The 27878-nt window shown below is 56.5% G+C and overlaps 1 protein-coding gene across 5 annotated transcripts in view; it reads right to left on the reverse strand.

Annotated features, from left to right (window-relative positions):
- Positions 1 to 1212: 1212 nt before the first annotated feature.
- The window catches only part of TCF7 (transcription factor 7), a 33343-nt gene continuing 6677 nt past the window's right edge, over positions 1213 to 27878 (reverse strand). The window contains exons 4-12 of one of the 5 annotated variants that reach the window (XM_087862276.1): positions 10692 to 10803; positions 9820 to 9910; positions 8233 to 8325; positions 6824 to 6943; positions 6042 to 6204; positions 5824 to 5931; positions 5239 to 5287; positions 4115 to 4187; positions 1213 to 2914 (exon numbers count right to left, since the gene is read on the reverse strand). In XM_087862276.1, the coding sequence (XP_087718402.1) occupies positions 2464 to 2914; positions 4115 to 4187; positions 5239 to 5287; positions 5824 to 5931; positions 6042 to 6204; positions 6824 to 6943; positions 8233 to 8325; positions 9820 to 9910; positions 10692 to 10803 (1260 nt within the window). In that variant the 3' untranslated portion in view covers positions 1213 to 2463. Of the gene's footprint in view, positions 2938 to 4114; positions 4188 to 5238; positions 5288 to 5823; positions 5932 to 6041; positions 6205 to 6823; positions 6944 to 8232; positions 8326 to 9819; positions 9911 to 10691; positions 10804 to 27878 lie in introns of all 5 variants that reach the window. The other 4 variants (XM_087862277.1, XM_045794699.2, XM_045794701.2 and 1 more) reach the window with 4 other exon arrangements.

A 27878-nucleotide genomic window follows, 5' to 3' on the forward strand; every position in this document is an offset into this window, starting at 1 on the left:
CTTGTGAGGTCTTAGAAATAGGGCTAGTTCTTGGTTTGCAGTGAGGTGGGACTGGTGTGCTATTTGAAATTGTATTTGGGGCTTCACTCCCGAGTCACCTGTGGCCTCAGGAATGTGCTGTTGTGCTGTGGGAGGATTTGAGTTTCCTCTTTTAAGTCGCTTTTTTTAAAAGGCTGGTTTGATTCTAATGAAGTTGCCAGAGCCCCCCCTCTTTACCCTCACATACACAAAGGGTGCATTGTTCTTGTACCCAATGTGTTCTAAATAAGACACCAAATCAGATGCAGCAACCCAGTCTTGCATAAGCCTTAAAATGTGGTTTTTGAAACAACTAGGCCAGTAGCCAGGGTGGAATTCTTTAAATGGGACAGATGTCGAGAGAATGGTCTCCTCTCGCACCCTTCCGGAAAAGCAGCAAGTCTGGGATCACAACTTCCAGTGGCCTACTTTAGATAGAAACTACTCTGGAAGATGACTTTATTTATAAATATTTTTAAACATAAAATCTCAAAAATAGAACTCCGTGAAAATTACAATGCATGATGGTGACCCATTGGCTGGCTGTTGTGCTATTCTTCTTGCCCAGCATTTTATCTAATGTTTGAATGACCTATTGAAGTGGCTTTACATTCATGATGGGTTTGAGGAGTTAATATTCTTAAACATGATGGAAACTGTTAAAAAGGAGGCTGTAGATTTATCGAACTGGAGAGGAAGATACTTCAAGCCCCTAATTAGCTTTTGGGAGGAAAGGGTGCTATTAAAATGCTCTTTCAAGTTTTCTGATACCAGCTTATAAGAGATTCCGGTTTGCCTTAAAATAGGATGTGTGCTCGTGGAGTGTTGGGTCTTTTCTGTCTGTGGAAGGAAAATGGAGGGAAGATGGAGCCTGGTGGTCGTGTGGGTCTGTGGTGGCAGTTTACAGCCCGTTCCCATATGCATGCTGGCCTGCCCCTGCAGCACTTGTGAGGTCCAAAGATTGGGGAGTTTACATGTAGAAGGAGCTTATTAGCTCTTGTGGTTGGGGCAGGGCCTAAGGCCCCAGTAGGGGAGGTGAGGAAAGTAATCTTTGCCTTCTGTAGACTGAAAGTCTTGAGAACGTGTGTCCCATGATAGAGATTAAGGCCCAGGTTTTATGGCTGTGGGTAAGGAGAGAGTCATGCTCTGTTACTGAGACAGCTTATTCCTTAGGGTCAAGCTTTGAAAAAGAAACCCAGTAAAAAGTATCTTTATTCTCATGTTAAAAAAGTTTTTGTTTGATGATGCATTAACAATACAAAAATATTTTGAACACTACAATAGTCCTTTTCTTTCTCTCAAGACTTCTTGCAACACTACACTAGAATATATGTTCTTTGGATTCTGAGAAGCCAGTGGCTAAAGTAGGAACTAAAGGCTTTTGTTGAGGGTGTACGGGTGTAGGAACAGCCCTTTTTCTTTGGATTCAGGCTATGTACAGTGAGGAGGAGGCAAAAAAAAAAAAAAGTTAAATTAAAAGTTTGTTTTTTTAAGGCTCAGGGTTGAAGCTTGGCTCAGAAATGGGTTAAAGTAGGCTGTGGTGAAGACCCACTGACTACCACCAGAGGTTCTCTGGGCTCCTTGCTTTGATGGTGATGGTCCTTCCTGCAGCCCCGTCGGGAAGCTGAAGCTGGCCTGTTTCATTCTGGAAGATAGGCACTGGCTGTCCTGAGGTTTTTCCTCTCAACTGTCCCAGAGCTGCCTAGACTGACACAGGTAAGCAGGAAATGGAGCTGTGACAGAGGCTCTCGGAGCAGGGAGGGATGCACACCAGGTTTGGGGCCATAATTTCTTTCACTGTTGAGTTCAGCCATGAGAGACAGGCTTGGGACCTTGGTAATCGGAGCTTCTGGGGAGGTTGAATTTCTCTTGGAAACATTTCCAAGTAATTTGAACTAGAGCCAGGTACCTCTCACTGCCCATACTTGCCTGATAAGGTAGTGTCAGGTTATTCCTGTTGCCTACGGTGATAGGCCTAGACTTAACCCGTTCCATTCCCTCCTTGTCTTGCAAGCTCTTGAGAACATGGCAAGAGGCTTCCTTCTGGTCCAGCTTATGAATAATTAATCCTTTTCTGTCAACAGGGCTTCTCCAGGCCCTTTTGAGAGAAGTATTGTCCTCTTGAGCATGTGGTTGTGACCATGCTCAGGTGTTGTTTCATAAACCAGCTCATTCTTGGTCCATGAAGTATCTGGTCTGGGGAGGGTGTGGCAGTGGTGGGGCTGGGGAGGTGGAGGGTAGGGGAAAGCAGCTGGGCTCAGTCCTGCCCATCTATGACCTATAGCAGAGAAGCAGAGGAGGCAGCAGGGGGCATCTGGCCAGCAAGACAGGTGGTAAAAGGAATAGATGCAGGCTGCTGTAGGCACAAGGGATGCCCTTCATCAGACGACACGACACAGATCTGACTGCCACCACTTGGAGCAGTTGGAACTGATGGCCCCAGGTTCAGGCAGAAGTTGTGCAGCCTCGGAAGTCTCCTGGGCCTGGTCCCTGAGAGGGAGGTAACAGGGCCCCTGGCCAGTTTCCACATGCTTTGGGGCTCTGTCGCTTCCTCTCAGAGGATGGGCCCCTGGAGGCGGCCACGTGTCCTGTGCATGCTAGGCTGCCTGTCTCTGAGATTCCTGTCGTTGCACCTGTGTAGTCTGCAGGGTGCTGGGGAGGGCCTGCGGGGGTCCAGGGGGCTGGGAGGCTGAGAGCGGCTGAGAGCCCTGGTGATGTAGGTGCCGGCTCCGCAGGACTAGCAAGCAGTTCTGTGGGGAGGTGGGGCAGCAGGAGGTATGAGGGCGAGTCCTGGGGGGCTGGGGACCCGGGGCAGCCTAGAGCACTGTCATCGGAAGGAACGGGGCTGGGGCAGCGGCCTTCTCCGGGTAAGTACCGAATGCATTTCTTTTTCCTCCTAGGAATAGTGAAGAGAGTTATCTGTAAACAGAGGGTGAATTCAGTCATACACCACAACCAGAAAATGCTGTCCTTGCACAGGCCCAGCTGACCTCTTGTCCCCTCCCCCCAGGACTTTGGTGATGTGCCTGTCTGTGCCTTCAAAGCTGGCATTGCAATTCTGGGCCTGGCTCAAACCTAGAGCAGGTGTAGTTCCCAGCACAGCCACAGGGTGGCACAGGAACCTCGTGCCGGCTAGCCCTGTGGGTGTCTCCTGTTTGCCAGGGGAGCCATCTCCTAGTTGGGGCCCTGGAGCCTCTGCTTCACATGTTTGTGGGACTCAGATCTGCATTAAGGCAAAGGGCTGCGATGCTTGTGGATTCCTGGGTGGTGCTCGGGCAGAGTCACACAAAATACGCTCCCAGCGTTGTGTACATACACACACTTACATACTGCCCAAATACTCTTTGCCCTTGGAGAGGGAGCATGGTGGGCACTGTGAGGGACTGGACAGTATTCCTTAGGGTCCGTGAACTTACTGCCTGGAGTAGGCTCCGCCCTAACAGACCTGGCCTCAACCTCAACCAGGCAAACTTTAGCCACTTGGTAGGTATAGCTCCTTTTCAGACACATTTCTCTGCTGTATGGGGAAACACACGGGTTTAGTGCCACAGAGCCTAAGTACAGCCCTTTTGCTAGGACAGCCCAGGGCTACCCCCTCCTCCTCTCTCCCTACCTCTGCAGTCCCTGGTCTCAGGGACAAGATGAGGTAGATGGCCACTTGGCATCCAGGTTGTTCTCTACTACAGTCACCTTGGTGTTTTGTTTTTTACATAAAGGGTTCAGGATAACACAGGCAGGAATCCTAACTTGAAGAAGTGAGGGAACTGGTGGACCATGGTGAGTTCTCAGCCTGGTAGCCAGGAGCTCAGACCACTGAATGGGATGCATGAGACTGGCCTGCTGAGGATCTGCTACTCCTAGCATCAGGCCATCATTAACAGAGGACCCTAGGCACCAGAAAACTACATTCTTGAGTCTGCCTTTCTTTTCTAGAACATTCTTTCTCCACCTCATTGTTGGCAACATGGATTCCCCAATCTGTGGGTATGCTATGGGACTGGGGGACCAAAGGAGGGGCTACAGGCCCAGCAGAACATGTGCAGAGTCAGGGAAGCAGCTTGAAGCAAAGGGAGGATGGTGGTGGGGACAAACCCACCTGCACGGACCACACCAATCCGTCTGCTGGTTGAGGCCAAAGCGAGCACGGCATTTCTTAGGCGAGCCAGGGTCTGCTCACAGCCATGCCAGAGGGGCAGAGCAGGGCAGAGGGCGAGCAGGCAGGCAGCAGGGCAGAGCAGGGCCCAGAAAGAAGAGGTAACATCAGTGTCAGCCAGTCACAGATACCCCATAGGTCCCATAGGCAGAGGACCTCTCCGTGGCACAGCCAGCCCCAGTGGGAGCCCCAGGACCCAGAGCCAAGTTATCAGGAAAGGTGGGCACCTAGCTAGGCAGGAGAGGCAGTGGGAAGAATGGCAGAGGGAGGGAGGGGACCCTATCAGATTAGCTCCTCTATCTGGTCGCAGCATGGGAACTGCAGGAGAGACGCCCGGGGGGGAGGCCCACAGGGATCCAGCCTCTTCTGTCTCAGGGCTGCCCACCTCCTACATTTCCCTACCCACTTGATCCAGTTTTTCTTCCTTTTTGCCACTGCCCAGTCTGCCTAACCCATAACCCTCTCATGCTGTAGCTTAAACCAGATAGACGGTAAAGTCCATACTTCAACCTCAGAAAAGGGGCTGAGGATTCTACCCTGCCTCAGTCCTAGCCTGGAGCTTCCCCATGTGGGGGCAGCATAGTCTTCGATGTGGGGGTCTGAATTATCAGACTTGGGACAAGAATTCACCCACAGGAAGGAGACTTGAAGCAGCGTGTGGCTTCCTTGGGTCCTCCACACAGAGCACTTTGCACTGCCAGAATAAACGGGGATGGGGGCGGTGGTGACCAAGTAAGGGCCAGGCACCAACCAGCAGGCTGTGTGACTGCTGGGCCGAGGCAGCAGAACCACAGGCGCGGTTTCTCTGGCAGAGGCTAGCTGTGAGCAGGGCTGGCAAAGGGGGGAGGGTGCAGTGGGTCAACACACCAACGTTAACTGTTAAAGGGACTTCACATAGCTGTTCCTCACATGGGGATTTGACTTGTGAGAAGGGGGCCTTGTTTCCAGAGGGCCCAAGGCCTGAAGGTGTGTGGCTGAGTATTCTGCCCCTCCCTCTGGGCCAGAGCAGGGTGCTCGTGAAAATGCAGGCTTGGAGAGCAGTCTCCACTCCTGAGAGGAGGCCTCACCTGTGCTGGATTCCTGGTGCTTTTCCCGTGATCGCCTTTTCTTCTTCCCCTGCAGGGAACAAAGGGATTCTGCTCAGATCTGGGAAGTGGTCCTTTGATAATTCCAGTGAATGAGTGGTTAGGAGACCTGTAGCCTAACCTGGCTGTTGCTGGGATTCTGGGTACACAGCTCCCTCTTCCCCAGGAGGCCTGGTGGTTCTTGAGGGCAGTTTTTGCCAGGGTACCATGCGGCAGTTAGAGGCTCCTCCACCCTTTCCCATTGTGGTCTGCCTTCTGAATGGAAGAGACAACTTACAAGGCCCCTTATTCCCCTTCTACCTATGTGGCCAAATACCAGGCAACAGCCCTGTGGGGGGGCAGTGCAGCCCAGGTGGAAAAGAGGACATGGGCCTACCTTTAGGGGCAGCTTGCTTTGCTTAGCTCTCTTTAGCCATGTGAGGCCTTGGGCCCTTCACTCTACCACCTGCCCTCCTTATCTCTGCCTTCAGGAGGGTGGTCTGGCTTTCCCTGTGGAGCCCGTGGCCTGGGGCATGGCATGTTGAAGGTTCTCCTCCCCACCCCTGCTGTGTGTCACCGGCCACTCACATAATTGTCCCGCGCCGACCAGCCTGGGTACAGTTGCATATGCAGCTGCCTCTCCTTTCGGGCCAGCTCATAATACTTGGCTTGCTCTTCCCGAGACAGCGCATGCCACTGCAGTGGGGAAGGAGGAGTAGATGGGGTGCATCAAGGAATCAACAGGCAGCACCAGGGTGAAGGTGGTCAGGGGCCACCCCTGCCAGCCCATCTGCCTGTGGCCTTACCCTTCGGCCCAGGATCTGGTTGATGGCAGCACTCTCCTTGAGCGTGCACTCTGCTATGACCTTGGCTCTCATCTCCTTCATGTACAGCATGAAGGCGTTGAGGGGCTTCTTGATGGTTGGCTTCTTGGCCTCCTTCTCTACCTTGGATTCTGCCTGCGTCTTCCTGAGGGGTACAAGTCCAGATCAATCAGGAGCCCCCCAGTGTCCACCTAATGCTATTACCTTTTTCTAGTGTGTGTCCAGTGTATGTGTAAATGCGTGGAAACTAGAGTTTTGTAAATGGGATCTTTTTCAGCTGCTCCTGAGTGGATGATCAGAGTTACTCTTCCATGTAGGAATACTGCAGCTAAGAAACATGTTTAAGGACTTCTCAGCCCCTCTCCTGTTGGCTCAAACCATCTTTTTTCCCCACCCCATCCGTTCCCTCCTGCTTCTAAGGATCAAAAAACACTGGTTGGGTGAGGGGGGGAGAGTACTGGCTGGCTCAGTTGGAGGAGTGTACAACTCTTGATGTTGGGGTCGTGAGTTCAAGCCCCACGTTGGGTGAAGAGATTGCTTAAATAAATAAACTTAAAAAAAAAATGAACAAAATACTGGTCAGTCAGTGGCAAGAACTGTAAGAGGGCTTGACCAGAGGCCGCCCCTGGCAGTCCCTGGGGCTTCTAGGCAGCAGGGGTAGAGCCAGGTGGGAGGAGTGTGTCTCTGGCTGATGAACAGATGGGATCCTGAGGTCTGCTCACTTGTCCCCTTCCCTCCTCCACACTGTGTGCCTTTTCACTCACAGGCTACGGTCATACGGCTGCAGCTCCTGCTTCCCTGAGGGAGGTACGATGGCTGGGTGGGGGATGGCTGCAGGGTGACCAGGTACACCAGAGCCTAGCATCAGGGATGGGTGGGTGAACCTAAAGGCAGAAGGAGAGTTAACAGAGGCAGGAATGTATGGGCCAGACCTTGGAATCGGGAGGCCCCTGCACAGGACACGAGGATGGGGGAGGGGGGGGACACCCCACCCCCACTGGCTTGCACACAAGTACACAGACACACAAATACCTGCTCCCAACAGATAAGACAGACACACCGCACAAATGTGCATACATGTCATTCAGGTGGCTATGAAGTCGGTCCTAAATAGCATTGGAACCTGTCCCCTTACCTTATGCTTTCACCAGCTCAGCCTCCTGAGCCTGTGGCTGCCCTGTGGGTCTCCTTCCTCTCCTGCTTGAACCCTCCAGGGGCCTCTCCACACAACACCCAGAGTGACCTTTTAAAAATGCCTGAGTGCTCTCGGCCACTCCTGCTGAAATTCCCCCATAGCCCACAGAATAAAACCCAGGAGTCTCCAGGGGACCTGCCCCGCCCTGCACGAAGACCCCTGCTGACACTATCTGCTCCATCCTTTCCCCTGTTTTCCATCACCCAACACCCTTAGCCATCCCCAACCTGTGCTGTGCCCTTTGGCCGCTTTACTCAGGACATGTGACTCTGCATGAAGTTCTCCCTGTCCATGCCCCTGCCCTGGCTGGGGTCTGATTTGTTATCCCATCACCCAGAGAGTCCATTTGACTGTTAGTGCTTTGTCCATACCTCCCACCCTGGGCTGTGAACTCCAGTAGGGCTGGACATGTCTGCCGAGTTCCTTGTTCCGTCCCTGGCTTGGGTCTGTCACTGAGGGAGTGAGTGAAGTGAAGGGACACACACATATATACACACACCTGTCACTTCGCTTTTCTGCTGTTCTGTGGAAACCACCGTGCCCTTGCTCCTTTCTCTGAGCAGGGAGCCCCTAAGGGTCCGAGGTTGCAGACACATGTAAAAGGTGGTGCCTCAGCTTGGGCAGAGCTCACGGAATGCCCAGGAGAGTGTGCCTGACCCGCACTTCAGCAGGGAGGCACAAGAGAAGTGAGTGCACACACACCTGCACTTGGGCGGACTCACGCACGCACAGAGGCAGGAGCACAAGCACACACGTGCATGCACTGTCCCTGGCTGCACAGTATGGCCTGGGCTTAGGCCCGTGCTCTCCCACTGGCTTTAGTCTCAGGCACAGAGCAGCAGGGGGCTGCGGAATGACACACGGACGGATGGACAAACAACTAGCACAGGGCAAGCACTGGCCTGGGCATGGCCTTGTGTGGGCACTGAAGCCTGGGCAACAGGAAGCAGGAGCCTGGCTGCAGGGTATGGGACTCACCTGGGGTAGGGGGCGCCAGGGGCTGCAGTGGGGGCAGGGAAGTGCTGTCTATATCCGCAGGAAGGGGACAAGGGGTAGAGAGGAGGGCTGGGCCTGTGGTTGGGAGAGACAGCTGTTAGCAGTCTGGCTACTGGCCAGATGTGGGGAAGGACGTCCCCAGCGACTTGGACCTAACCCATAGTGTGCAGGGAATTGGCCTCAGCTAGGACTCTTCCAGTGTATGTACTTGGCATCTGCCACCAGAGGGCAACTCATGCTGCTCCTATGTCCCTCTACAGACTTGTACTGGCACTTCAGGGGCAGAAATGGCAGCATTCTCCTAGGACGCAGCTTAGGAAGCCCCCCACCCACCCAAGCTCACCTCCAGCCGTATTTCCTGGTCAGTACGGGGTTGACATCTGCCTTAGGGCTTCTGCATCCACTGTTAAAATAACTGGATTATATGGCCCCCTTTTAATTCCTGGTGTCCCTTCAGGCCTTGCTTGGCTGAATGACCTTTTCTCCCGAAAGCCCTTGAAATCCCAAGCTGGATGAGACACCTCTCTGTGCTCTTACAGTCCCCAGTGAAAGCACTGCTAACACGGCCCTGTAACTGTTGGGCTTCTGGCCCGAGTGGTGCACTAGGCAGATCAGGTCCTGAGAGGGCAGGGGCCTGAGGGTCGGCCAGCGTCAGCAGTGCTGCTCTGGTGTCCAGAACCCTGCCTGGCCAACTTCAGTCCTGGGGGTATTCATAGGTGTAGTCCTGATTGGTGTTCAGGGTGGAGCACTGTCCGGGGAGAATCTGGAAACGGAGGAGTGAGCTGAACATGGATAAAGAGTATGTGGAAAAGGGCAGGCAGGTCTCAGGGTGGGCCTCTGGCCTTCCCTTGCTTCCTGGGAAACCATGCTTCCCTGCTGTCGGGTGACTGCCCAGCCTAGAGAGGCTACAGACTTGTCCAGATCACACGTGGTTCACGAGCCAAGGGCCAACTAGCGTGCTGAGACCCAGCTCCAGCTGAAGATGGGCCCTTGGGCCCACAATTGGGCCTGCTGACTTAAGGTTCAGGCTGGCTTTTTCTGGCCCAGGCTTCACAGACTCCAAGGCTCTCTAAGCAGTCGGCCAGGGGCTTGGGCTCAAGCGGGCACCAGTGGGGGCACAGAAGAACGCTGCTCCTCAGGGAGCTCAGCCAAAGGGCTAGTGGGCTGGAGGCACTGAGGTGAACAGGAAGTATCCCCTTGCCCACCACTTGGCTGAGAGGCAAAACCTGTCTCGCGGCCATTCATATAGTCCCCTCCCTGCCCAGGCAGGTCTCCCTTATCTTCCTTGCCTACTCTTATAACCCTGGGCAGCTTGGTGTCCCCCCACCGCCACGCCATTCAAGGCGCTCAGACATGGAGGCAGAGTTGAAGTGCAGTAGGACCGAGACCAGGAGTCGGGGGGAGTGCAGTGGGCTACCTGGGGAATGGACAGAGCTGCTGGACAGCCCCTGGTACCGACACAGAGCTGGCAGCAGAGTGCTGGCAGACCAGGATGGAGGACGAAAAGGACATGGCAAGTATGGGTCTCACCAGCTCAAGGTGCCCTCTTCCCATCAGGCCCATACTCACCAGCTCACAGTGTGGGGGAGTTGTCCCATGCTGCCTGAGGTCAGAGAGTAGAAGCCAGAGAGGTCAGGGGTCTGCAGTGGCCTGTGAACTCCTGCAGTGGAGAGGGGCCGAGTGAGTGACCGAGGCTGACCTGGAGGCCACTTCAGCTAGTTACTGCATTTCAGAGCCTCCTGTGGGGCCTCTAAGATCCTACCTCCATTTGCTAGAGGACCAGACATACTGGTTTGTTCAGGACCATGCCAGTGTGATGACAGTGCCCCAATTTACAGGGCAGAGAGGCTCGGTGACTAGCCTTAAGGAGACTGGCTGGCCGGGGGAGAGGTGGAGTCAGTCATTCAGAAGTGGGAAGGCCAGGTCTCACCATGACCTGGTCCACTGCTGGTCTTCACCTGGGGCTTCTCAGCTGGGGCTCTGGCCTGGGCAGCCTGGGTTCCACCCGCCCCCTCTGCCTCCCCAGGGTTGAGTCAGCACGTTTCCCACAGCCGACCATGGCTGATTTCAGAATGACTTTCCCTGAGGCTGAGGTGAATCAGCCATTACAACCACCACTTTCCATTTTCTCACTGGGGGGGAGGGAAAGGACACAAGTTTTATTGTCCTCAGCTTTACACAGATGCCTGCTCCCACATCCTGGCATGGGGAGGCCACTCAGGATTAGGCTCCTACCTCAGCCTGAAGCCTTCCAAGTTTGACCTGGCACTACCTGCCCTCAGGCTCCCCATCCATCTTTCTGGTGTTTTCTTTGGGCTTTGAGTTTGTCCAGCCCCAGGTTTTCCAGTTGTAAAAAGGGCCTAGCCTCCTGGACTCAGTGGCTGGGGACTTGGCCCCCAGGCTCTGGGGCTGTCAGGCCCCTCCCCTTCCCAGATCCGTACCTTGTTTCTGGCTGATGTCGGCTGGTGCAGGTGTAGGGTGTGGGCTGCTGAAATGTTCATAGAGAGGAGAGAGTTGTGGGACGCTGTGGGCTGGCTGACTGGCCTTGTTGTGCTGAAAAATGGGGGGGGGGGGTGTAAATGTGGGGAGACCCAAAGGAGGAAGGCCCCGGGCTGGGGGCATACACAGAGACAGAGCTTCTTTTAGCTGTGCGGGTAGCCCAAATGTCAAAGGAAAGTGGGGGTGGTTAAAACCACAGGCCTCAGGGAGGGGGCACCACTCCAGCCATCCTGTGTCCAGTGGCCCTGCCCACAGTCCCCCAGGCTTTACTCAGGCAGCCCTACCACCTAGAGAGCCTCTTGGTTTCTGTACACTCAATTCCAGGAGGCACATCTCCCCTGTGCAGGAAATTCTTTCTCCCTCTGGGTATGAGACACTCCTCCCCCCCCTCCCCCCAACCACCCCCTCCTCCCCCGGTTTCTCTGCAGCCCTGTGGCTTGTGTGGGGGGCTGCTCACGGCCTCCAGCCCCAGACATCAAGTAATGGTCTGAAGACCTGGCTTAACCCAGGACAGCCTGGAGTTTTCTTTCCTCCTCTTCCAGCCCCCAGACTCAGGGTTCTGAGTCTGACCCACTATTCCACCTCAGGCTTAACAGGATTTGTGGGGACAGGGAAGGCTCCCATCAGCCCTTTAACTCAGAGCAGGTGGGCTAGGTTAGGTGGGGTCAGGCTCCCTCCAGGGCCAACCCACCCGGCCCCCACACTTCCTGTTTCCTCAGCAACACAGGACTCTTACTTTTCACACTAGTCACATGGATCTGTCATGAGATGACTCATGCTGGGAAGGGGGCTCCCCATGCGACCCAGCCACAGGGAGGTGCTGCTCGGGGCCAAGGCACAGCTCTGCATACCCCCAGCGCACAGCTGCACAAGCCAGGATCCTGGAGACACCATCTACCACCGAGGCTCAGCTTCCACCTGGAAAGTTCACCTGCGGGGATTCTGCTGGCTAGGGGCACACATAAGGGATTTCTGACTCATGGCACAGAAGAAACAGGACATCGTTGGAGCAGGACAGTAGTGAGAGGTGGTGGCCTGGGCTCCTTCCTATCCTGTGGGTGCAGTTTCCCACGAGTTGAATTCAGCCAGACTCCCTAACATCTCTGGGCTGCGGTTTCCTCTCTCGTGTAATGGATGCAGTTCATGATCCATTCATCACCAGCTCTGGGGAAGCTCACGGTAGCTCACGGTGAAGAGGCCTGGCACAGGTCCCCTTGGGATTGGCTGTTTGGGGTCCAGGGTGAGGCGAGAGGGAAGGCCAGGTATGAGCTGCAACTTAGCCAAGGTGTGAAGCTTCCAGGTGGACAGAGGCTCGCACACCCCCCAGCAGCAGCCCTGCCTGCTGTCTCCCCCACACGCCTGCCTCCGGGGGGCGCTTGCAGCGGGGCTACTAGCTGCGGCACCCTTCCCCTCGACACTGCCCCCTAGTCAGTCCCCTGCCCATTCATCTGCCCACTGGGAAGAGCCTCCCATCCCAGGACTAATCAGCCTGGCTTCTGTCCTCAGGCAGACAGAGGCTGGTGTCCCAACAGCAGTGGCACCACAGCCCCTTCCTGAGCACCTCTAACTAGAGCCTTCTCTCGGCTTCCTGGGGCAGTCCGGGGAGGGCTCTCCACTGTGAACTTGAGGAGGAGTCGGCTGGCCCTATTCAGATCCTGGTTCTAACGTGTGTGGCCTTCAAGAACTGACTACAAAATCCGAGCATCCGTTTCCTTGTCATACGGAGACGACCCCACGGTTGCTGTAAGGGTAAAGCCACACAATACCCAAGAGCTCAGTTCCTCAGGTGTTGCGTCATGAGGAAGGGACAGGCGGGAAGCCCCTCACGTGCACAAAGGAAATGGTCACAGTCCTTCCCTGGCCCTGCGGTGCTGGCCTCACCTGGGCCAGTTTCGGTCTGAATTTGCCAGAGGGGATTTGCCTGAGGATGGAAGACCCACCTGGCAGCCCACTGGCAACCTTAGCCCGGGAGGCTGAGGACAGGGACATGGTGTCTCCAGGGCTTGGGTGCAGTGGCTTTCCCGCTGCTGTTCTAAGGCAGGGCTTTCTGAGCAAGCCAGGAGGCTCGTGCCACACTCAGGCTTGCTTTACCCGCAGCCCTGACCCCGGACACAATCGTGACCGAGTCAGAGCGTGTGTGGGAACCAAGCGTGGAATGCAGGCCCCTCAGGCCGGCCGGCAAGGGCTGGCAAGAGACAGGAAGCGGCCTGGGGCAGCTATGGCGTATGAGGACACCTGTGGAATCCTTCATGTATTGCGTGCCTGCCACATGCCAGGCGCTGTGCCAAGCACTCCGCAAAGCCAGCCGCATTCCCACTAGGGTACCAACAGGCTGCCATTTCTCCCCGCTGCAAATCCGCCCTCAGCCACCAGCTCATGTCTCAGTCTCCTTTGTTGTAAAATGCACCCTCGGCTTTCTGTTCTTAGTTCTCGTGCTCCCTTTCAGCCTGGCCATCCCTTGTACCATCACTTCACCAGATGGCTCCTGTCAAGGTCCCCAGCGACTGCCACACTGCTGAACTCAACGGTCAGTCTTCCCTTTACCTGACCTCTCGGCAGGACTGGACACAACTCTTTTCTCCCTCCTCCTCAAAATAGTTTCTTCGCTTGGCTTCCAGAATGCCACACTCACCTGCTTTGCCTCCCATCTCACAGGCTGCTCTCTGTTGGCCTACCTTCTGGCTGTTCATCTTCCTGACTTGACCCAAGATGGGCCGTTGGCTTTCCATCTGCCCTCATTCCCAGAGTGCTCTCATCCAGGGTCACAGTTTTCCATGTCTTCATCTGATGACTGACATTCCGATCTCAGCCCCTACTTCCCCTAGGAAACTCCACTCCCCAAAAGCGTGCTCACCACGTCTACCTGGAAGTCTGAAATGCTGCCTAAACTCAATATGTCCAAAGCAGAGCCTCTGGTTTTCTGCCCCAAATGCTGTTCTCCGTCTTCCTCAGTTAATGGCAACTCTAACCTTCCAGTTGCTCAGATACCTTGGAATAATCCTTGACTCGCTCACGTCCCATCTCCCATCTGTCAGGCAATACTACTGGCTCTACCTTCAAAATAATCTAGAGTCCGCCGCTTCCTCCTCCCTATCCCCAACTCAGTCCAAGTCGTAGTCCCTTCTCACCCGGACGACTCCAGTGGCCTCCTGTCCCTCCAGCAGTCTTCCATCCAGCAACCATGTAAATCAGATCACAGCACTTCTCTGCCTAGAGCCACCAACGCCCTCTGAAAACCTACAAAGCACTGTGTGGTCAGGCCCCACTCCCTCTCTAACCCCGCGCCTGCCTCTCTTCCCTGCTCACGCCCAGCATTTCCCATGCGTGCTTCAGCCTCCAGCCTCCTTCTCCAGTTGGTCTAGTGATCACTTTCAGGTGTCCCACAAGGTGAAGTGGGCTAGGCAGCCTAGCTCGAAGGCTCTCTGGCATTTATATTAACCTTTTCATTACAGGATCCTGGGCCAATTTGCCCCTTGAATAATGATGATGAGAAAATCAGCCCTGATCACCTCACTGATGACAGATGCAAAAATTCTGCCTTATCTTAGAATTTGGGACAGCAGTGGCCGACGGCCTAGGAAGCTTCCTGGAAGCCTCTGGGGCTTTTTTATCCTGATAGGTCCTCAAGACAGTGATAGCCAGACATCATCAGCCCTGATCAGGCCTTGTGACAGACAGGACCACAGCCTCAGGGTCCAATCCCTCAAGAACCTGGGACTCTGGTGGAAAGCATTCCACCATTCGCCACATAAGGGCAGAAACGCCTGGAGACCTGGCCCAGTAAGTGGAATGAACACCCTCCACAGCTCCCTCTGGCCTGGGGGCTTTTGAATGTAAGCTCCTGCTTCAGAGAAGGCCTTGCCATCTAAGCCCTGCTGTGACTCTTGTGCCCCCAGAACTGTAAGCCTGGCTGGTGGAGTGGGACCCTTGAAAGGAAGTCTTAAAACCAGAGCCTAGGGTCCAAGGTGCCAGCTACAGGAAAAGAGTCTCAGAGTCCCACTCTGCCCAGGAAGGGGGTAGGGTGGGTCTGCTCCAAGGGAGGGAGAGGGTGGCCCCACAGCACATTTCTCAGCAAATCCCCATCCCTGGGGAGGGCTAGCTTTGGCCAGGAAACCACGCAGAGGCCTCTCACCTGACGGAGGACCAGAGCTGACTGTCCTTGGCCCGGCTGGCTAAGCCCCAAGGTGCAGCACAGCCAGGCCTAAGAAACCCCAGAATCCAGCTCAGCCTACAGCCTGCGGCCTGGGACGCATGTGTGGAATGGGTATGGAGGGAGTGGGAGGTAGGAGGCGTTGCCCGATGGTCAGAGGGCTCATCCTGTCCACCAGGCTTCCCTGGGAACTGGGGAAAAGCCTCTAATTAAATAGTCTGCAGCCAAACCACAGGAGAGGTGCCAGGTGGGCAGGGGTGGGGCAGAGAGCCTGCCATTCGCTGGAGGCCTTGGGGTGGCCAGGGCTCCGGGGCAGGGCACTGAGGGCCTGGCCAGTCCTTCCCACGTTGATGCAGGCTGCCCCTCAGTCTCACTGCCCAGCCCCCTCCATGTCTGCGCTGGTAGCCAGGGGGAACCGTTTGGCATAGGGCCCAGTACCCCACGCCCCCCTCAGCCAGTGGAACGTCCCGCTCCATGGCCTCAGCACAAGGCTGTCCCAGGGCCAGGCTGCCCAGACAACAAGGTGGGGTTGCCTGGGGCTGGCATGTGTATGGGGAGCCCCGTGACCTGAGCTCCCCCCTCTCCTCCCTCTGATGCTGACCGCCCAGCCTCCATGGGAAGGGGGCAGGCCTGGGCGGACTACCCCCACCAGGCCCTAAGTATCTCGACGGCACCTTCCCCCTCTCTCTCCCTCTCTTTTTTTTAAATAGTTTATTTATTTGACACAGAGAGAGCACAAGCAGGGGGAGTGGCAGAAGGAGGAGAAGCAGGCTCCCCACCGAGCAGGGAGCCCAACGCGGGGCTCGATCCCAGGACCCCGGGATCATGACCTGAGCCGAAGGCAGACACTGAACTGACTGAACCACCCAGGCACCCCTCTGACCTTACCTCTCTTACCTGAGGGCACAATGCCAAGCACAGAGCTGCGCCCCCAGTAAGTGTTCACAACATGGTGGAATGCCTACACGAAAGACCACAGCAGTCCATACTCCTTAGTCAGGACACTCCAGCGCCCCATTACTTGCCTCTGCCTGCATGCCCCCAACACACACACACACACTCTCTCTCTCTCTCTCTCTCTCTCTCTCTAGACTGCAGCACTACAGGACAGGTCCAGGACTTGGAAACCCCAGGGCTGGGAGGCCCAGTCTGCCACAGCCTCGGCAGAGGCCATCCTTCCTGCTGGCGCGTGGCTTTTACTGCTCGGCACCACTCCGACTCAAAATCCACTGTCCCAAAGGTGGTCATCATCCTTATGGGACACTTTCATAGCCCATGGCTAGAAACCCCTCGCAGTGCTGCCCTAGCGTCGCTCCTCTCGTCGAGCCTGGAGCCAGGAGGGGGTCCAAAGGCAAGGCGGGACAGGAAGAGGTGGAAATAAGGGACTCCGGGGCAGGTGTCCTCTGCTCTGAGGTTGAGCTTGGGCCTGGCTGGGCTGCCCTCCCTCACCCCCTCACCCCCCTACTTCCTGCAGGCTCAGGTGAAAAATAAACACAGTCGGCATTTTCCCTGCAGACCGCAGCGGTCTGCTTGCAGGCTGTGTGCACCCTGAGAGCCCTTGCCGCCGCCGACAGAGAAAACTCCCTCGCCTCTGACGGTTGACTCTGAAAACCCCCAAACGCTTGAGCCCCACAACACTTTCCCAGCGAAGAAAGTTGCCGCTTCCTCTGGCCTCATGCGTGGGGGTGGGGAGCGCGTGAGGCCTGACCAGGCCCTCCCCTGCCGGCCTCCCTGTGGCGGGGCCTGTGCCAGGAGACGTCCCCCAGCTCAGATTCTCTGTTGATCACTAGCCGCACACACGTCCGCTCAGCTCGTGTCACTGAGCGCCTGGGTGCCAGGCCAAACAAACGTTTCGGACGGAGAGAAAAGCATTTCCTACTGGTAAGTGGGCGGCACAGTTCCGAGTGCCCTCCGGAGTGTATGTAACTCCTATGCTCCTCAACAACAGGCATGAATATTCTCTCCATTGGACAGAAGAGGAAACTGAGGCACGCAGAGGCTGTACAGCTTCCCCGAGATCCCACAGTAAGGGGAGGAGCTGCGATGCTGCACACTGTGCAACAGAGGCCTATGGTTGTCACGGACGGACCCCGGGGGGCGCAGGGGAGGCGGCCCAGCCCACCCGTTCCCTGCTCCAGACTGCTTGCTCAGTTATCCGAGCCACTGCTTCCCTGACCCTAAAAACGCTTCAGCAGGTTCTGGGGCCCCTGGGATTGGGGTTCAGGCCACACCATCTGCCTACCTGCCTACCTGCCAGAGCTGCTGGCACCAAGAGCCCGCCCGATGGCAGGAGCTGGACCTGCCAAGGCCTCGGTGCACGGATACCCCATTCATCCTGGCACAGCCACGCCCAGCCACGCAGGCCTGCCTCTCTCCCGCCCAGCTGCCTAGCTCTTCTCTGCCTCAGTGCCTTTGCCCACCCCCTCCTCCGTCCCCTCATAACTTCCCATGCTTCCTCCTGCTCTTTGCACGCCTCGCTCCTTCTCGTTCTGACCTCAGTCTAACGGTTACTTCCTTGGAAAGGACTGTGACCTGGCTGGGGCCCCCCCAGCCTAGCAGGCAGAAGTGCCCACTGGGTGCAGAGGTTGGCCCGGGGGTCCTGGAGGGCAGAACTGGCTTGTCAGTCATCTCCACCTGTCCAGGTTCTATACTTGGCACGTCCACTAAGACTTGCTGAAGGAAAGGCCTCCAAAATCCCTGCTGCCCCATAACCTCTGCATGCCGTCATACGCCGTGCAGTGGACTTCAGCCCCCCTTCTTCCCTATGCTCCCAGGGCTGGAGCTGGAGAGACGCCCGTGGGGACGAGCCCACAGGAGTGGCAGATCCACACCTTGAGCCTTGTGTTCCTTCCAGGGCAGAGGCTGACTAGACAGAAAGGTGGGCTACTGGTATAGTGACCGTTCTCTTCTGGCAGGTGCACAGAGGGGACAGTGAGTACTATAGATGCCACGTGTGACAACCCATTCAAGAAAGGTATTCTTCCCATTTTACAGATGAGGCATGTGAGGCTCTGAGCTTGAGAAGACTGCCCGTTAGACGTGCAGCCAAGTCCCCTGTCAGGTCCATGCTGGGGCCCCTTGATGGGCGCTTAGGGTCTTCAGTGATGCCAGATGGCCACACTGTCTCCCCTCCTCTCCTGCTATGCTCTAGCCACAGGGGGGCTGCTCATCTCTGCCTCCAGAACTCTCCCCCAACTTGGCTTGGCTGATTTCCATCCATCTCTCAAGCTTCCTCATAAATGAGACTTGCCCCTGGAAGCCCTTCCTACTCTCCCTGTGTGAGCAGGGGTCCCCTGCTAGGGTCCCCAGGCCGCAGCACTGACTCTACTGCACGGAGGCATCTGTTCACTTGTCTGTCTTCACTGCTTTCCCGAGATCGGGGATGGTACCCTGCACTGTTTCTGTTACCTCAGTTAAAGCTGGGCCCTCAAGGCTGGGTCTCTGGCAGGGTAGAGGGGTGGGTCCCCACACGAGCCAGTGTTGAGGGAGAATGTGGCAGCGCTGGACAGAGCACCCAGGCTGGAGCTGGGCACAAGGTCACAGCAGGACTCGGGAGGCCGGGAAGAGCTGGAGCCACTACATGTAGTCAGGGACCTCCTGCCTGACATCTGAGACCCCACGCCTCCTCCTACCCGCCCCCCCCAATCTCTTCCTGCCTGCAATAGTTTGGCAGTCAGAATAACCTGAAAGTCAAAGCCAGGGCTGCTGCTAGTTCATATGGAGCCTTTGTGCTAATTGGAAAAGTACATCATCCTGGGGACAGACACTCGGGCCCACGCGAGGGCACATGGCTTGGGGGCACAAGCCTCAGCTCCTTGGCCCAGCTCCCCTGCAAAACCCCACACATTGGCCATGCTGAGAAGTCCCCTCCACTTCTCACTTCTCTTCCCCGCCTTGCCAAGAGCCAGGATCCATCCAAGGCCTGGCCCCGAGCATCTACTCTGGCCTTCATCAGTTCCTCCTGGCTCCTCTCCCACCTCTAGGGCCCACCAGCTAGCCCCACAGCTCCCTCAGACCTGTGTCTGGAGCTGGGACCCACTGTCCAGCACCAGTGGTTGCTTAAGTGCCAAGGGATCTGGCCAGTTGCTGAGTAGGAAGCTCCCCCCCCAAGGCCTGGGACACTGAGGATCAGTTTCCGAGAAGAAAGTGAGCCCCCCAGACCTTCCAAATGGGACGTGCCTGCATATCAACTGGGCCTCGATTTGTAGGTCCCGGCAGACCCTACCTCTGCAAACAGACCCTAGCAGGGCTCATGCCATTTCATCCCCAGCCCCCCACTCAGGGCCCTGCTGCCCAGGACATGGTGCTCTCCAGAGGACAGCCCGAAAGCTCCTCACCCACAGCGTGCGGACGCCTTGTGCCAGACACCCCCCACGGAGCACGGAGCTGTGGCCGTGCGGCCGCCGAGCTAGAGGACTGGGGGCTGGCTGGGCCACACCCTTGTGGACCGGGAGGCTTCGGTCCCACCTGCCAGCAGAGTACTGTTGCCATGGCTGCACAGAGCCCTGCCAGGTGCGTGTGGCCAGTCTACCAGCTGCCTGGCCTCAACATCAGATAACAGGGCCCTGCCACAGCAGAGGTGAGGACCAGAGCCCCTGCATGAGGCCTTGGCAAACCACAGGCCTGCTCTAGACCCAGCCTGGCCCTGAGGCACCCTCGAGCTCGCTGAACCTCACTGAGCTGCGTCGCCTGGCCCACAGCCTCCAGTGGTTTCTGCGCATTCGTTTACTTGTGTTTTCCTTCCTCCTCTTTGAGGTGAACGCCCCTCAGGACAGGATGTTTTTAGAGGAAAATAGAAGCTTCCGGGAGCTGCTGCAGCTGAGCTGCTAGTTGATGCTACTGACACACGGTGTGGGGACTGTGCAGCAGCCCTGCGGCTGGGCAGCCCTGCCCTCCCCGCCCTCCCAGCCCAGGCAGTCTCGGCCGGCTCCTCTCCCATGCCCAGCCGCTCAGGAGCCCGCCACGGGCCGAGCAGGCCCACACAACCTCGGAGCTCAGCCCACCTTTGGCAGGAGGGAAAGCAAGACTCTGCAGAGGGGGAACTGGGGAAGTTCAGAGATTCTGTTCCCTTAGGAGTGAAGCCAATAGGCTCTGTAGGGAAGGCAGGAAGAAAAGCGCAGAGATGCAGATTTAGAGACGGCAGCCCCTCCACCCTAGGAACAGCCAGCGCCCCGCAAAGCTCCGCCCCCCACCAGCATGGGACGAGTCTTCCCTTGTCACACTTAACAACACGTGCAGACTTTGCAGACAGGGAAGGCGAAGCCTAGAGAGGCTCAACAACTTGCCCAAGGTCTCATGGCAAGTAGCGACAGATGTGGATTGGAATCCGGCCCTGTGGGGTTCCTGGCCAGAGATAGTCACCACTCAGGGGCAGACCTCACAGACCAGCTGGGACCGGGGCCAGTATGGAGACCACACATGTGAAGCCAGGGGTTCCCAGATCCCCCTTCGCTCACTCCAAGTCTCCCCACTCAGACCTCCACCGGGGACCTGGGATCTCTGACTTTGCCAGTAATACCCTGCCGAGAACCTTTCTTGGCACACACTGACAAGCAACGTGCCTCCAACCTTCCACCTGGCCCTATGTGAAGGGTGCATTCGCCCTGTCCTCATAGGAGCTGACTCAGTTTCTCAGTCATCAATGACCAAAGGAAACGTGAAGGTCATCCCTCCCACAGGGTCTGGCCTATGCTCACCCCTCCACATGTGACGAGGGCTAAGGACAGCTGCTGGCAAAAGGGGTGGCCCTCACCAGGGCCTGACTAGAAGGACAAGCATGCTGCCTAGGAGGGAGAGCCCAGAGAACCCAAGCAGCACCCTGAAAGGCGGGAGGCTGATGGTACCTCCAGGGTGGGCGGGGGAGGAGACCCGGAGATCTCAGCACTGCGTTTCCGCCCTGATTAATGTGAGCCAGGCTTCTGAGGAGCAAAGACAAGACAGGGGCTCTGATCAGCTGTCTGTACCAGCCCCGGGAGGTCAGTCCTGCCCTGGGGCCATGGTCAGAAAGCTCCCTGGGGTTTACATCCTTGTACCTCCTGCCACCCTTGGGGTTCTGGACTGAGCCCAGCACTTTATACCAAGGGAAACAAGGCACAGAGCAGAAAGGAGCCGCTGCAGGCTTCACCGTTCTCACCAAGCCCTTTAGGCCCAGTGTCCGCGGACAGAGGAGCTCAGGGCTTCTTTGGCTGCCACAGGGGCCCTCGGAAGTGGAGCCCCCTAATGAGGCTGAATTAGGGGGTTCCAAAAACCACACCAGACAACTCTGACAGATACTCAACTGGATGTAACTGTAAAAATACATGGAAGAGGGGGAAATACCAAACTCCTTGGGGGGGGGGTGAGGAGTGCAGAGGGAGGGGGTAGGGGGAGCCAAGGGAACCCAGCTAGGGCTATAAAACCCTTTTTTTTTTTTTTTTCCAAGAAGGAGTGGATAGGTATGCTGTGTAAGAGGCAAGGAAGCATGGTGGTAAGGGCAGGAAACACGGAGGCGGAGGCCTGGGTTCAAATCACTCCTCCAGCACTTAGAAGGTACAGGTCTCCCCAAGCCTTGGGCTCCCCATCTGTATGACGGTCCTATCTCATGAGGTTGATGTGGGATTAAATTAATGAAGAACAAAATAAAAGAAAGAAAAAAGACAAAAGCCAGCAGGTCCCTAAACCAGGCTTTTCAGGAAAGCTGGACTGTGTGCCAGGCTGGGTCCACTGGTCCTTGATTTCCTTTGGACTCCTGCCTGATTGCTGTAAGACCAGACTGCTGAGCTCTTGACTGGCCCTCAGTGACCAGAGCCGGGGGACTACAGGCAGAGGACGCCAGTGGTACAAGAAAAAATTGTTCTGGGGGCGCCTGGGTAGCACAGTCGTTAAAGTGTCTGCCTTCGGCTCAGGGCGTGATCCTGGCGTACCGGGATCGAGTCCCACATCAGGCTCCTCTGCTATGAGCCTGCTTCTTCCTCTCCCACTCCCCCTGCTGTGTTCCCTCTCTCGCTGGCTGTCTCTCTCTGTCAAATAAATAAATAAAATCTTTAAAAAAAAAAAAAAAAAAAAAAATTGTTCTCGAAATGCCCCAGCAGGACTTGCCCATGGTGGGGCGGGAGGCGACACAGTGACAAGGGACAGGACACACCCACGGCCAGGGACACCTTAGCTTCCTCAGGCCATTTCCAGTGACTCAGGGCCTAGCACAACCTCCAGGCCAACCACACATCACACGGAGGAGGGCGCCTACTCCAGAGAGGCCCAACCCTGAGCTCCAAGCTAAGGCAGGACCAGAGCCACAAAGAGCAAAGGGTCCACGGACAGACAGTCCTTAAGTTTCAGCCTGCATGCTTTCGTCAGGCATCAGACCTGATCAATCTTAAATGTTATTTGGAAACATTTTCCAGGGCAACAGTTATTCTGGAAATCCTGGGCTCCTGCTTCCAACCACGAAACACAATCTTTGTGGCCCTAACAACCCTGACTTGCCAGATGTCCAGGGAGGAAAGTATCCAGCCCTGATCTGGGCCCAGAGCTGTGAGGTCACGCCCAGGAGGGGCACTGGGGGCCAAGTGTGTCCTTGGGACCAGAGAACCCATTTGGACCCAGCTCATGAGCCCAAAAGGAGTGGGGGTACCACTCTGCATTGAGGCCTGCGGTGCCCCCATCTCCACACATTTGAGAGCAAAGCAGTGGAGCAAAGAGGAGCATGGACCTCGGGGTAAAGGGACCTAAGTCGAAGCCCTGACTCTTCCAGGTCCTAGCACGTCCTTCACCTCTCTGAGCCTCAGCTTCCCCATCTGTAAAATGAGAGCAGTAACAGTAACACTCTCTCAACTTCGTGTAAGGATCTCGATACTGGGACTAAAAGTCCTGGGCATGGGCCGGCACTTGGGAAGTTCTCGACACACGCACCGCTAAAGCTGCCATTACTCCCTCAACTACAGTTTACTGAGCACCTGCACTACACTGTGCCCTGTGTGGGGACCGAGAGGCCAGCGGGGGAGGGGACAGATGTGGCCCTGGCCCCGTAGGTCTTCTCCAGCCCTTTCTGACCCAAACCACCATTCCTGGAACCCCACCTCTATACAGCCAGCAACCCTTGTGGCTTTGGCAATCCCAGCTTCATCTGTCCCTACACCCTGCGGACTACGGTCACCCCCGAGCCCCACCCATGGGGCTGCCCACCACAGCTGGGCGGCTCCCGCCTGCACGCTGCTTCAAGCAGGCCAACGAGCTGTGTGGTGGCTGCCGCAGCCTGGCACACACGAAGCAGCCGCGCCGCCTGGACCCCGGCTGTACCCAGCAGAGACCTCACTGCCGCCGCCACAGAGCTCTCTGCAGGCTGTGTCTCAGCGTCCCTGAGGGCCCACCCACCCTCTGCCTGCCTGGCCACTGGGCCAGCCACAGAGCCATCTGATTTGAATGAAACTTCAAACTTAATGACTTTCATGCTGGTTATTTAAAACGCAATGTAATTTTCTTAAACACCCTATTATTTCCTTTGATAGCTACAAAGCTTCCCCCAATCCCATAAGCATGTTTATTTTTAGGGAAAAGAGTGGTTTGCAGTTGGTCACAGAGACCATAGGGAGAGGGAACCCACAGAAAGCAGGGCAAAGAGTCAAGCCCAGCAGCCTGGAGATCCGCAGCTGCCCTGCCTTCCTGCTGGGGCCAGCCCTCCGCCAACACTGTGGGGCCCGCGCCAGCCCCCACCCTTCTCACGCCAGCACATCAGCCAGTGGCCCTCCTATCCACCACCTGACAGTGGCCAACGCTCCCCCTCCACAGGACCCCAGCGTCCTCATGTGCAAGATGGTGCCGCTAGCTTCTCAATGAGTGTCCCACAGACATTCCAGGCACGTATGGGGCTGGGAAAGGGGTCCTGAGGCCACCAACACAGCCCCAGCTGCCTCCTGCCTGCTTCCTCCAGACATTCTGCCCTGGGTAAAGCCTTAGGGCCTGAAGCTTTGACCAGCTGGATGAGATCTGTGCCCAGATAAAGTGGCCCCAGGCAGGGGCTGCCCACACTGGGAGAGTGGGTGGGTGTGGCCCTGCCAGTCGGGGCTCCCTGTCAAGGGACGGGGCCTGCTGGTGGGTATGCGTGCAGAGGTCAGCTGAGCCCCACCAATGCGGGGCGTCCTCTGGGAATGGCTATTTTTAGATCGTAGGCTTTCATGTGGCCAAATGATGTGGAGTTTACAAAGCATCGGTAATGCGTTTCAGATGGCGGCCCAGCAGACCGGGAGGCTGGGCCTCTACCACCACAGCCAGGTCAGAGTTAGTCAGAATGCCCTCAGCCTGGACTCCCATCACCTGTCCCTCCTTCCCTCCCATCTTCCCTGCCTGATGGGGAGGCTGGCCTGGAGCAGTCCTGGCAATGCCCAGCAAGCACCACCTGAGGCCCACCTGAGTGACAGGTGTCTCCAGCCCACACTTATCTGAACCTCAGAAATCCTTCCTGGCCAGGGATCCCCACTCCCAATTTACAGAAGGAAACTGAGACCTAGAGAGGTTAACAGATTTGCTCGAGATCACACAGCCAGGAGAGAAGGTGGCCCTGTCCTCTGGCTTCCTTCCCCATCACGGCTCCCTGCCCTCAGAGGCAAACTGGGCTTTCTGGGAGGGGGAAGACGTGCCAACCCCGGCTAGGCCAGCCCACACACGGTGGGGAGGGGCAGCCCCAACAACGCCAATCTCCAAAGCCCCCTGTTCCTGGGGTGGGCCATGTCCTGCCTATCCGTGCCTAGCCACACATTCGTCGTTCAGAAGCAGACAGTGTGGGGCCCCAACAACTTTCCTGTCTCTGGAGAGAGAAACAATTGGTCGTTTTAATGGGGGGTGGGGGTGGGGGAAGCTTATTTGGCAGAACGTCTGCTTCCTCTGACCTCCAGGGAGCTCTGGCTGTGGAGTCGGCTGTGGCACGAAAGCTCTGTCACCAGCCTTCCTCTGGGCTCTAAAGCCATGTCTGCGGGCAAAGCCCAGGCAGTCAGTCTCCATGGGACTAGCTACACGTGCAGCCTCCCCAAAGGAGAGGGCCAGACTCATGCCCATCTTGGCCCTAGCCCAGGCCATGGCCTCTATCTGGCAGGGAGTGTCCCTCCACACAACAGGGGACTGCACCAAGGGGAGCCCAAGGTTCTAGCAGGACCAGAACAGGCCAAACCCTATGACCAGGACAGACCCACCCGGGACCCACCTGAGACACTCTGTGCATGCTAAGACCACATCTTTTTAAGGGAGGGTGGTGGTGCCCAGGACGAAACCCCAAGCATCATGGATCTGTAAGCAGAGGCTGCCTGAAGGAAGAAGCTGCCTGAAGGAAGAAGCTACCAATGTCCTGGGTTCTCAGAGACCCTCCCCAGGCTCGAGTCCTGCTAAAGACAGTGCTGAGAAGAGGTGCTCTCTACGCCCTGGCTAAACTACCAATAGGCTGAGGGACCTGACCTCTGGGATTCGGTTCCTCTCAGTTAACAGGAGGCCAAGACCCTGGACTCATGACCCTACAGAGACACTGAGAGTCAAATGAAATAACACAAAAATGCAAATGCCCACCTCTGAGGCTCTGTGGCCCTGCATGTGCCAGCACACTGGGTCTCCCCTGCCCAAAGCCCACCCCTCCCTTGGCCTTGCTCACACTCCTCCTACCAGCTTGGGGCCTCCCAGCGTCCACCCTGCCCCAGCTGCTGGCTCTGTCTACCCCTCCCTCCGTGTCCAACTCAAACCATCAGCCGATGGTCACCACCTGGTCCTTCGTGCTGCCAACACACCGCATGGCCCACCGGCCACTCCCAGGCTCTGGGACCAGTGCTGCCTGCATATTAAGGTCACATGCTGGGCCCTGCTGGCTCTTCTCCAGTCCTACCTCGTGCTCCTCACAGACCCTGGGCTTCGGGCTGCCCTTCCAATGACCAAGAATATACTCATCTCTGCTCTTCTTTGCTCAAAGTGCCCCTACCCCCAGAGCAGTCTCACTTCACCTGCACAGGGTTCCAGCTGGTCCTCTCAGGAAGCTCTTCTGGCTGCCCCGCACCAGCCTCTTCTTCACTGCCTTCATCCCACTTGGGCAGAACCTCAAAGCTAACTGTGAGCCCCCAGGAGAGTCTCTTTGCCTCTAGAGGGCTGAGCTCCGGAAGGTACAGACTACCGCCCCTCTGTGCTGAGCTAAGGCCAAGCATGCAGGGGCTCGGAAATGCCAATAGGGGCCTGGAACCAGGGTTCTAGATACCACTCTGTCACGGGCCAGCTGAGGCCACCACAGGGGAGCCAGCTGCTGAGCTGAAGAAGAGCAGGCATGGGGGCCGCATCCCAGCTCAGCTTCAGGAGCCGCCCCCCGCCCCCCACTTGGCACAGCACCCTTTGCAGGAGCTCTTCAACCCGCTGTTAGCAACCAGCCCCCCAGTGCTTGCACTCACAGCACCGGCCACGTACCAGGGACCCCACACACGCTGTGTCCTTCCATGACCCAGGAACCCAAGGAGGTCGGAACCCTCCTTCTCCTCGTTTTCTACATGAGGAAACTCAGGCTGCCAGCGGTTCAGGAATTCATGCAGGGCCTCTCAGCCAAGGAGTGGCAGATACAGTATTTGAGGGTGGGTCTTCCAGACAACGCCCTCCCTTTCCGTGCCTCTAAGGGGCCTTGGATAGGTCCCTTCCCTGACCTGGCCGTCCTGTCCCTACTGGTAGAAGGAGGGTGGTTACCCAAAGGTCTGTGCACTGGGGAAGGGGGCCCGGTGACCTGATAAAACACCTGTTTCCTCCACCAGAGTCTTGTTTGTACACAGCGGCAGGAAGCAGCCAGTCACAAGGCATGAGGGAGTGTGACTGCATGGCTTCAGGACCACAGGTGCCCGAGGAGCTCAGAGGGAGGCTGCGGCACCCTTTGCCCCTCCCTACAGCTGGACCCACCCTCATCCAGCCTGACCTCAGCAGTCATTTGACTTGAAACCAGGGCCCCCGGAGCCTATCCTCACAGCTCAGCTAACCTTCCCTCGCTGCAGGAGCAAGGGGTGGGCTGTGGTCTCAGGAGACCCAGGAGGCCACGGGCTGCTAGCAGCTTCGGGGAGGTCACCGCCAAGCCTTCCCTCTCCAACCGCACTACACCTGAGTCTCAGGGCCCCTGGGGAGGTGGGCAGAGCTATGGAAGCTGGCTCGGTGAAGCCCTAGTACGATTGGGTGAAGACTATCCAGGCCATGGTGACCGACCCAAGGCTCTGTCGGCCCCTCCAGGCCACTGAGCTAGAGGAGTGGGGACGGGTCTTGTAACTGCAGCCCCTGGGGATGGGGTGCGGCAGCGGCCTGCAGGAGGAGCCACCTTTGTGGTGTTCTCCTGGCCCTGAAAGGCAGCAAGCAGGCACCCTGAAAGTCAAGTCGCACCTTGGGGGCTGCAGATTTTCCAAATACCACAGCCAATACCACACAGCCTTCCAAGTCAGGAAGGAATGCAAGTCAAAATAACTTTCAAGTCCTACTTCCCACTATGAACCTACAAAATGAACAACTGAAAAGAAGAAACTCCATGTTGGGAGTTGGCATGCTTAGACACTGCAAGGAACCCACAGCAAACTGGGGTCAGATGGGAGCAAAATGCTGTAATTCTTCTTACCATATTATTTTTAATATTTTATTTTTTAATGTAATCCCTACCCCCAGTGTGGGGCTCAAACGCACAACCCCAAGAACAAAAGTCACGTGCTCTACCCACTGAGCCAGCCAGGCACCCCTGATTCTTCCTGCCTTTTGACCCCATAATTCTCCTCAAACGTATTGCTCCAAGAAAATAATCAAAAAGGAAACTAAGGTGTGATTTGTACATAGCATCATTCCCACTGGGCAAGGAAGGCCACCTGTGTGCAAACTAGAAGCTGCCTGAAGGATAACTAATAAAGATGCTATATGTGGGCACCACCTGGAGGTGCAAATATGCACCCCCACACCAGGGGAAGAACTGGGGCAAGACATGACGGGGTGCACGCACGTGTGACCATGTGAGCAAAGGTCTGAG

The sequence above is a fragment of the Ursus americanus genome, chromosome 5 (assembly GCF_024610735.1).
Source record: "Ursus americanus isolate L20-20 chromosome 5, mUrsAme1.1.p, whole genome shotgun sequence".
NCBI classification, from domain to species: Eukaryota; Metazoa; Chordata; class Mammalia; order Carnivora; family Ursidae; genus Ursus; species Ursus americanus.